This window comes from Lycium ferocissimum, unplaced genomic scaffold (genome assembly GCF_029784015.1).
Source record: "Lycium ferocissimum isolate CSIRO_LF1 unplaced genomic scaffold, AGI_CSIRO_Lferr_CH_V1 ctg592___fragment_3, whole genome shotgun sequence".
Classification (NCBI taxonomy): domain Eukaryota; kingdom Viridiplantae; phylum Streptophyta; class Magnoliopsida; order Solanales; family Solanaceae; genus Lycium; species Lycium ferocissimum.
Window position 1 is genome coordinate 23,132 of NW_026726164.1, and position 10,408 is coordinate 33,539.

General features: G+C 37.0%; 1 protein-coding gene across 1 annotated transcript; it reads right to left on the reverse strand.

The window, feature by feature from the left end:
- Positions 1–631: 631 nt before the first annotated feature.
- On the reverse strand, positions 632–10,005 carry LOC132045031 (CDT1-like protein a, chloroplastic). The gene is made up of 7 exons (XM_059435556.1): positions 9,550–10,005; positions 3,360–3,479; positions 2,813–3,047; positions 1,635–2,225; positions 1,297–1,498; positions 1,120–1,210; positions 632–970 (listed from the first exon to the last, which is right to left on the reverse strand). Exons 1-7 carry the CDS (start codon positions 9,900–9,902, stop codon positions 913–915), a joined length of 1,650 nt encoding a protein of 549 aa, XP_059291539.1. The 5' UTR covers positions 9,903–10,005; the 3' UTR covers positions 632–912.
- Between the last annotated feature and the right edge of the window lie 403 nt (positions 10,006–10,408).

The window sequence follows — 10,408 nt, forward strand, 5'->3', positions numbered from 1 at the left end:
TCCTGGTTCAAATTATTTTAACAAACCATTAGCTAATGCGGATTAAAAAAGAAATTGTTGATTACTATTTTCTCAAAAGAGCCATTGCATTTTACCCATTCTCTTAAAAAATCGAGATTTATATAGCCGATCCTAACTTGTTTGGGTCCGGGACGTAGTTATTGTTCTTGTTGTTATTACTTAAAGTATCTAATTTGAACTTAAATGACGTTCTTATATAAAGAACATTAGCATTTAGTTTTAAGTGGAAATTATGTAACTATTCATAATAGATTCCAACCTTTCAAATACAGATTTCAACCTTACAATACAGATATCTTTACAAATTTAACTGTTAAGAACTAATGACTGTAAAATGCATTTCCTCAACTTTATTCTTGACCCAATAGTTATTTCATGACCAATGTGCACAAATGCAAAAGTTCGAGATACCGAGTTCTTGAGAATCAAGGGGTCAAGACACAAGAGCAACTGGAAAAATCAAGGGGTCGGGTTCCCTCACCATACCTTGATGATAAGAGGAACGTGCGTAAGACATGCTTGAATTCAAAGTTTCATTTGGCTTATACAAGTGCTCTATAGAACTCATTGCTCAACAAGAATTTCTCTTCAAAATCAATCAACTCAACAATCAGTATTCAAAAACAAGTATTATTACTAAAATTCTGATTCCAAAAGCAGCATCATGGCCATATATACAGGATAAGTTTACAATATAAGAAACTTGAAGTTCCTCCAACTAAAAGTCATACTAGCTCTATATTGCTGGCTAACTCGGTTAAAATTCATTAAATTGTAATAAAAAATGACTCTCCAGTCAATGTATTGTAATGATCTAGTTAACCTAACTATCATTTACAACTAAACTTGGAAAACACAGGCCAAATTTAAATCTCCTGCCCTTGCTTTCTCTCACTTTGCTTCGGCTATTCTTGTGCGTATTGATTCAGCATTTGATACCTTGCTAACACTGCAACAAAAAACAATAATAATCACATCAAGCCCCTTAGAAGACAGCACATAATATTTAAAGTTAGTCAAGCACTAAGGTGAATTCAAGATTTAACCAAAAGCAAACGAATGATTTGTTGGGGGGTGCAAGGAAGAATCAAAGCTTACCGCAACAGAAGATCACCACTAGATGACAACTTTTCAGAAATCCATTCAGGAGCTATTTCTTGCAATAACCAGAGTTGCTCTTCGACTTCTCCTGAAAAGAAAGAAGAAAAAAGTTTCAGGTTAGAAGGAGCTTCATATTGTCAAAGTGTATGCAAATGATTATGAACCGAGACTTACTTTTATCAGCAATATCTAGATGGCTCGAAATCACTTTGTGCATAAGCTCCTCTTTAGTAATCACAGAACGTTTCATCGATTGAAATAGGAAGTAAATCATGTCGAAAAACTTAGGCAAGCTCGAAATCATTTTCTTCCGCCATTTCGCTTGGGATATGGCTGGATCATTCTCCTCTAATGCCTTCTGCTCTTTGTCTCTAATCTGCAAATCCGTGAAACATTAGCACACTAACCTCAAATAGTAGACCAAGAAATATAGATATCCTAATTTCTCAGTTCAAAGAATCAACTTCTTTTATTATTAGCAAGGAAATGGTGTCATGTAAGAAGTGTCTTACCGACTGTAGAAGATTCCCGTTAAGAATGTCAAGGATTTCATCATCTGCTGTAAGTTTTGAACTCTTCACAGGAGTATCAAAGGTCAACAACCTACTGGGAGGAGGGCGCCTAGCTAGCTTTATTGGTGATTCGGTTGACTCGCCATCTGGACTCATATAGCATCTCTTGGGAGGTTGGATCGCAGGTGTAGAAGCCATCAATTTTGCTGGAGTACTTTCAGAACTTGACAAAGACAAACAATCTTCACCCTTCGTATTTTTTAATGGAGTTGATGGTAGAGGAGATGGTGGTAAAGTAACAGAACGAACCCCTCGTGTTGAAAGCAGCTTAGAAGGAGTTTTATTGACAGCTTTAGAGGTGTTGGTGGAACAATTAGCAATCTCAGGTTCCGCGCCAATAGATGCTCGACGAGAAAAGGATTTCCTGAAGGATTGAGCCAGGTGAGATACAGCTACTGGCGGCTTCTGCATTGGGCTGATTGGTGTCTCGTCTATCGACTGTGGGCCTGCAGGACTTGACGAGTTTGTCAAGTGCTCTTGTTTTGACGTGCCGAATGCTCCTGGTAATGCTTCCTCAGGAATGTCATCTCCCTGGAATTCAGAAATAGCATTTGTTAATAACACTAGTTTTGTAGAAAAAGCAAAATCTCTAAGTATAGCCTGCTCTTTTCAACTTCTTTTGGAGGAATTCAGGGAGCAAAGGATATCAGGCAGTAAAAGGGACATCCCAACACTAATTTCATTAAGGGATAATTACATTTTTGGACCACTCTAAAACATAATAGCCCATAAATGTATATGTTTTGTATATTAAGTATAAATACACATATAATATATATTTTATACATACATTTTGTATATTTTGGCAAGAGCCCTTTTATTAACAACACTAAGTTTTGCTAATCAAGAATGTATTGCATGAAAAGAGATAACAGAATGTCTAGAGGGTTATTGGTAAGCTTCAAACTAAAATTATGTCTCGCAGAGCTAACTTAATATCTCAAACTATGCTGATGATTTCAAGATGACATAGATTTAACTCTATAGCTACTAAATACACCAATAGCGCCCAATTTGGCCTTGAGAATAACAAATAATGTACTCGCGACATACCATTGCAATTGCAAAGCAATTTTTCTAATTGTCAAAGCTAGCACAAGTTAAAAAATATGTCTTACCTCAGGGTGGGATTTAAAGAAATCCAAAATCCGATGGTGGAAGACGTCCCACAGTTGTACATTGCCACTAGAGGATTTCAGCTTCTCATCAACTTCAACTCCGTTAGCATTTAATGTAATATGAAGATCGGGCTTCATACAGCTTGTTCGTTCATCGAACACAAGCATCTTTTTTACCTCAATTGCCTCGGGTAAAAGAAACCTTATCTGCGCCAAGTGATTGTAAGTAAACTTCCTGCACAATCAACACAGAGCCACACAATGAGCAATAATTCATAGCAAATCATCAATAAATGCATTCACAGTTCAGTTTTCATGTGTTCTTTGATTTGCATAAATAACCACTTTTTAATGACAAAGTGGCAGCTATTTCAAAATTAGACCAGAGTTGTTTAAAAAGTATTTAGATGATAATTTGAGCACGTACATACTTTGCGGATTTGCACAAATAGTTACTTTTATGGCCTTGTATTTACAAGTTGGCAACTTTTACAAAATTAGACAAATCATCAATAAAAATGTACTTTCAAAAATGTCAGTCGCATACCTATCAGTTAGACACTCCACTTTTGTACTAATGTTTGTAAATGTTGTCGAAGAACCCTTCAACTTCAGCAACCGAATCGAATTGGCCATTCTACTGAAGAATTCAACCAACAATTCGTACCTATACAAACACACCATTGTTAAAACCAAAAAACAAAAAAAACAAAAACATTCCGAAAATCCCAGCACTGAAAATCTGAAAACAAGAACATGTGTAGCTTTGTGCCAACGATTTAAGCGCACGTTAAACTTGATGGATTCAACCTTTGATTATGAATTGAAACATATTATACTCTCAACACATAGTACTATTAAAATTAGAGATTCAGAATTTAATATTTGCCGAAATTTAAGTGGTTTTATATATTTAATAAACGAATTTTTTGAATCCATTGTTTATTTTTCTTATAAAATTCTAGATCCGTCTCCATCCAATAACATATACTGTTGAAACTTGAAACTATGAAATTAAACAAATTATATCTCAACATAATATATTACACCTATATAGCCATATTACTTTTGAGATTAGGGATTCAGAATATATACAACCCAATATAATATATTACACCTATATAGCCAAATTACTTTTGAGATGAGGGATTCAGAATATATACAACCCAATATAATATAGTACACCTATATAGCCAAATTACTTTTGAGACAAGGGATTCAGAATATATACAACCCAATATAATATATTACACCTATATAGCCAAATTACTTTTGAGATTAGGGATTCAAAATATATACAACCAAACATAATATATTACACCTGTATGGCCATATTTTCAGTTTACATTCGCATAATCAACTTTTTTTTGTTTGCAACAGTGCATATACACACGGTATACAACATTATACGACACTATACAATATTATACACTCATTGTAAACAATGTGTCCACCTTGTATAGAAGGTGTATAAGAGGTGTTTTAAGGAAAAAAAGGGGCTAAACTGGGTAAATATTCTTTCCTGGTAGACATAGAGCATAATTTTCCCTATTTGCTGAAACTTAAGCGTTTTTATACATTTCCGTTGTTTATTTTGCTTATAACACAGATCCAGATTATGTTGTTGAAGCATGTTTCATGTCTCCTAGTTAGTTACGTTTCCAGTTTCCTAGTTAGTCACTTATTTCCTTGTTATTTGAATTTCCTAGTCAGGTTCCTATTATATAGGAACAAGTGAATGTAGTGCCTTAGTGGGTTAGTAGGTCATTTCTCTAAAGATAGGTTGTAACTGTGATGTTAGTGGGGTTATGGAATACCCATGTAATTCCTCTGTAAAGCCTATATAAGGCTAGACTTGCTGTAAATATTATCTATGTTGTTCTCACTAGAACTTCTTTCAGTTTTCATTGTTTATCAGTGGCATCAGAGCCCGGTTAAAAGTAGTGGTGAGGTTATCCTTTCAGGAGTAAAAGTGCATCTGAGAGGAAGAGTGTGTTGGTTCAAATTGCTCCAGAGAGATGGCTTCCAAAAACTTTGTCCAGGCAGCAGTTCCACGTTTTGATGGTCATTACGACCATTGGAGCTTGCTAATGGAAAATCTTCTAAGGTCTAAAGAGTACTGGCAGGTCACAGTGAAGGCGTAGAGGAGCCAGAAGTTGGTGCAAGACTATCAGACGCCAAGAAGGCAGAATTGGAAGGCTTACGGCTTAAGGATTTGAAGGCCAAAAGTTACCTGTTTCAAGCAATTGACAGGACAATTTTGGAAGCAATTCTCAACAAGGAGACTTCCAAAGAGATTTGGGACTCTATGAAGGCAAAATATCAAGGCACAGCAAGGGCAAAGAGGCAGCAGCTTCAGGCACTTCGTTCGGAATTTGAAACATTTCGAATGAAACCAGGAGTCAGTCACTAACTTTTTCTCAAGCCTTATGGCAATCATCAATAAGATGTGTGTCCATGGAGAAAAGATGAAGGATGTGGCAGTGATTGAGAAGGTACTTCGCTCAATGACACCAAAGTTTAATTATGTGGTGTGTGCAATTGAGTCCCGGGATCTTGATAAAATGTCGATTGATGAACTACAAGGTTCTTTGTTGGTTCACGAACAAAATATGACACATCAAGATAAAGAGGAGCAAGCACTCAAGGCCTTTGTCCACAGTTCTCCTTCAACGGCAACTGCAGACCGAGGAAGGGGAAGAGGAAGAGGAAACAAGGGTTACAGGAAGCCTTCTCAGAAGCCAGAAGATGTGCATTCTGCTGACGCTCCAAGAAGTTTCAAAGGAAGAGGGAGAGGTCGTATTTATCAGCCCAAAGACAAGTCTCGCATAGAGTGCTACAGATGTCACAAGTATGGTCATTATAAGTCAGAATGTCATACACAATTACGCAAAGAAGGTGGTAAGCAAGCAAATCTTGTTGAAACTGAGGAGGTAGAAGAACCTTCTTTATTGATGGCAGTATGTCATCCCGAGGTAGAAACAAAGCAGAATCTGGGGTACTTAGACACTGGATGCAGCAACCATATGTGTGGAGATAGGTCTGTGTTCTCTTATTTGGATGAAACTTATCGTGACAATGTGAGATCTGGTGACAACTCAAGAATCTCGGCTATGGGAAAGGGAAAAGTAACAGTCCAAACTAAAGAGAATTCTGTTCGGACTATCTCTAATGTTCTTTTTGTTCCTGAGTTAAGGACAAACTTACTTAGTATTGGTCAGCTTCAAGAAAAGGGATATGAGATCTCTATAAAGAATGGAGTTTGCAGGATTTTCGATGAGCATTTGGGTCTGATAGCCAAAGCCAAGATGACTTCCAACAGGCTGTTTCCGCTTTACTTGAACAATAGCTCTCAATCTTGTTTTGTGGTGAGCTTGAAGGATAATGCATGGTTATGGCATTTCCGCTTTGGTCATCTAAATTTCAATGGACTGAGGACTCTTCAACAGAAAAATATGGTTGAAGGTCTTCCTCAAATCAAAATTCCTTCTCAAGCTTGTGCAGACTGTGTTGTTAGTAAACAACAACGAGATTCGTTTCCGCAAGGGAAGGCATGGAGAGCAAAGGAAGTCTTGGAGCTGGTCCATTCTGATATATGTGGACCAATAAAGCCAGCAACAATTGGAGGTAAAAGTTACTTTATTACATTTATCGACGACTATTGTCGAAAAATGTGGGTTTATTTTCTGGAAAAGAAATCTGAAGCGTTAATGGCTTTTAAGAAGTTTAAACTGTTTTTTGAAAAGGAAGTTGGTAGTCCAGTTAAGATCCTTCGGACTGATCAAGGTGGAGAATATAATTCACAAGAATTTGTAAATTGTTGTGAGGCGTATGGCATCAAAAGGCAGCTTACAGCAGCGTACACACCACAACAAAACGGTGTTGCTGAACGGAGAAATCGCACTATTCTAAATATGGTGCGAAGCCTTTTATCTAGGAGCGGTGTTCCAAAGGAGTTCTGGGGTGAAGCCGTTAGCTGGAGTACTCATATTTTGAACAGAAGCCCCACACACGCTGTTCAAGATACAACACCTGAAGAAGCATGGAGTGGAAGGAGACCAACAGTGGATTATTTCAAAAATTTTGGTTGGATAGCATATGCTAAAGTTCCAGACCAGAAAAGGAGCAAGCTTGATGACAAAGGTGAAAAATGTATTTTTCTTGGTGTTAGTTCTCAATCAAAGGCTTATAGACTTTATAATCCTTGCACCATGAAAATTATCATTAGTCGTGATGTAATATTTAATGAAGAAGAATTTTGGTCTTGGAACAAAGAAGAGAACGGAGAGGTGCAAATTATTCCTGCAGATTTTGATAGTAATGAGCAATCTCAACAGTCTGTAGAGGATGAGCATCAACCAGCAGAGGTGGATGAACCTGAATCTTTACCAACAGCAGAAACAAATGATTCTCAGCAGCAGGACAAACGCAGTAGAAGAAGACCTACATGGATGAGTGACTATGAGGTATATGACGCTAACTTATCTGAAGATCCACTAGTTCATCTAGCGTTATTTTCAGACTGTGATCCTCCAACTTTTGAAGAAGCTGTTAAAGAGTCAAAATCGCGAAAAGCTATGGATGATGAAATATTTTCCATAGAGAAGAATAATACTTGGGAGCTAACTGAGCTTCCAAAAGGGCACAAGACTATTGGCGTCAAGTGGGTTTTCAAGACGAAGCTAAAAGAAAATGGTGAAGTTGATAAATACAAGGCGCGTTTAGTCGCGAAAGGCTACAAGCAAGAGTTTGGTGTTGATTATAAAGAGGTTTTTGCTCCTGTTGCAAGGGTGGACACAATCAGGTTGGTTATTGCTTTGGCTGCACAACACTCGTGGCCCATCTTCCAATTGGATGTCAAATCAGCATTCTTACATGGAGACTTGAAAGAACAGGTATTTATCGATCAACCTCCTGGTTATGTGAAGAAAGAAAATGAGCATAAAGTGTATAAGCTGAATAAGGCTTTATATGGACTAAAACAAGCCCCTAGGGCTTGGTATAGTCGTATAGAAGCTTATTTTTTGCGGGAGGGCTTTAAAAAAGTGTCCATATGAACACACTCTTTTCGTTAAGACGGGAGAAGGAGGAAAATTGCTTATTGTGTGCCTATAGGTGGATGATCTCATTTCCACCAGAAATGATAGCTATGTGTTTGAAAAGGTTAAGAGGTCTATGATGCAAGAATTTGATATGTCTGATTTGGGAAAGATGCATTATTTTCTTGGACTTGAAGTCACTCAATCTGCTGTTGGAATATTCATTTGTCAAAAGAAACACGTTGGAGAAATTTTAGAGAGGTTTCAAATGGCAAATTGCAATTTTGTGTCTACACCAGTAGAGTAGGGTCTGAAGTTGACAAATGATCCTCAAGGAAGAAGAGTGGACAACAGACTCTACAAACAAATTGTGGGGAGTTTAATGTATTTGTCTGCTACAAGACCGGACATCATGTATGCTGTAAACTTGATTAGCAGGTACTTAAAAGGTACCATGGAATTTGGGTTGTTCTACAAGATGGGAGATAAGTCATCTTTAATTGGTTTTACTGATAGTGATTTCGCAGGAGATCCTGATGATAGAAAGAGTACTTCTGGTTTTGTTTTTATGGTCGGTTCAGCAGCTATTTCGTGGTCATCTAAAAAGCAACCAATAGTCACATTGTCTACCACGGAGGCTGAATATGTTGCTGCAACTTCATGTGCTTGTCAAGCAATATGGTTAAGAAGAATTCTTGAGGAGCTGTGTTCCAAGAAAGAAGGACCAGTAACTATTTTCTGTGACAATAGCTCTGCTATCAAACTTTCAAAAAATCCTGTTCTATATGGAAGGAGCAAGCATATAGATGTGAGATTTCACTTCCTCAGAGATCTTACAAAGAATAATGCAATAGAACTCATATATTGCAGAGATTGCTGACATACTCACTAAGCCCCTTAAAGCATCAACATTTCAAAAGTTAAGGGAGCTGCTTGGTGTTGGAAGACTCAAAAACCAAGTATGAAGAGCTAAACTATATGTTGGAAACATCAGTTTACGGGAGGGATTGTTGAAGCATGTTTCATGTCTCCTAGTTAGTTACGTTTCCAGTTTCCTAGTTAGTCACTTATTTCCTTGTTATTTGAATTTCCTAGTCAGGTTCCTATTATATAGGAACAAGTGAATGCAGTGCCTTAGTGGGTTAGTAGGTTACTTCTCTAAAGATAGGTTGTAACTGTGATGTTAGTGGGGTTATGGAATACCCATGTAATTCCTCTGTAAAGCCTATATAAGGCTAAACTTGCTGTAAATATTATCTATGTTGTTCACACTACAACTTCTTTCAGTTTTCATTGTTTATCATATGTAAAATCCAAAAAAAAAAAAAAATTGTAAAACAAAACACTTACTTTTCTGGTAGCTGAAATTTTAAGGTTTATACATTTAGGGAAAATAACAATTTACCCGAAATGGCCCATATTTCTAATATTACCCGAAATGGCCCTTTTATACATTATTATACACTTTTATACAAGGTTTATACATTGTCTAAAGTGTATAATGTTGTATATCATGTGTATAAACACTGTTGCAAAAAAAAAAAGTTAGCTATGCGGATGTAAATTAAAAAATATATGGCTACGTCAGTGTAATATTTCATGCTGAATTGTATATTATTGAAATTATCCCCATTCAATAAACTTACAAATAGATCCAGATTATACAAAATCCAAGAAGAAAAAAAAAGAAACACTTACTTTTCTGGTAGCTTTACTGAATCTACATGCTTCTTCCCTTTAGCTGAAGAAGAAGAAGACTCTAACTCGGGTTGTTTCACCTGGCGGGTCGGGTCGGGTTTCACATTCCGGGTCGGGTCGGGTTGTTTCCGGAGCTTCTGTGCGGCTTGTCGGATATCTTTCAATGAAAGTGCGGTGCTCCGATTACGAGTCCGGCGAGGAGCAGTGATTGGCTTTTCGGGTGTTTTGGAGCTCCATGGATCCATAGATGGAGCCCCGGTAGATGATGCATCATTCGGGTCGGATCCGATTTGGAGTTTCTTTTTAGACTTGAATGTATGCAATAGTGAAGAAGGTTCAGTAGATGACTCCATTAATTGAAAAAAAAAAAATAGATTAACAAAATAAATAAGAGATCTGTTTAAGCTAAGATAAAGAAATTGATGAGTTTTTTTTTTTTTTTTTTTTTTTTTGCAGAGAGTTGTAGAGGGAAATGTGAAGAGGTACTATATGTAGTAGCATTTTTCTGGCGGGAAAGATGCTGACGTGGCTACTTTGCCAGGTCGGATTTGGCGCTAATTAGCGGGAAAGCTGAGGTGGAAGCTGATGTGTTTACTTGCCACGTAAGATTTTGGCGCGAAATTTTATTAGCGGGAAAGGCTTATGGGCTGTACTTCGTGAACCTTGGATTGTTGTAATTTGGGTCATTTGCACTTTTGTTCCTATTTTGTGTTGGTCTTTAATTTTTGTCCTCGCAACAAATAAATTTTTTGGGAAAGAACGTTGTTGTCCCCTAAAAATAAAATAATTGTTCGTCTATACTCCTTTTACTTTTATGCCCCTAAAATTATTTATTCGAAATTATGATACCAACATCGTA

Coding starts and splice junctions, on each gene's coding strand:
- LOC132045031 (XM_059435556.1), bottom strand. CDS start 9,902: ATGGAGTCATCTACTGAACCTTCTTCACTATTGCATACATTCAAGTCT. Junction 2,226..2,812: donor TCTTTAAATCCCACCCTGAG/GTAAGACATATT, acceptor TCTGAATTCCAG/GGAGATGACATTCCTGAGGA. Junction 971..1,119: donor AGTGGTGATCTTCTGTTGCG/GTAAGCTTTGAT, acceptor TTTTTGTTGCAG/TGTTAGCAAGGTATCAAATG.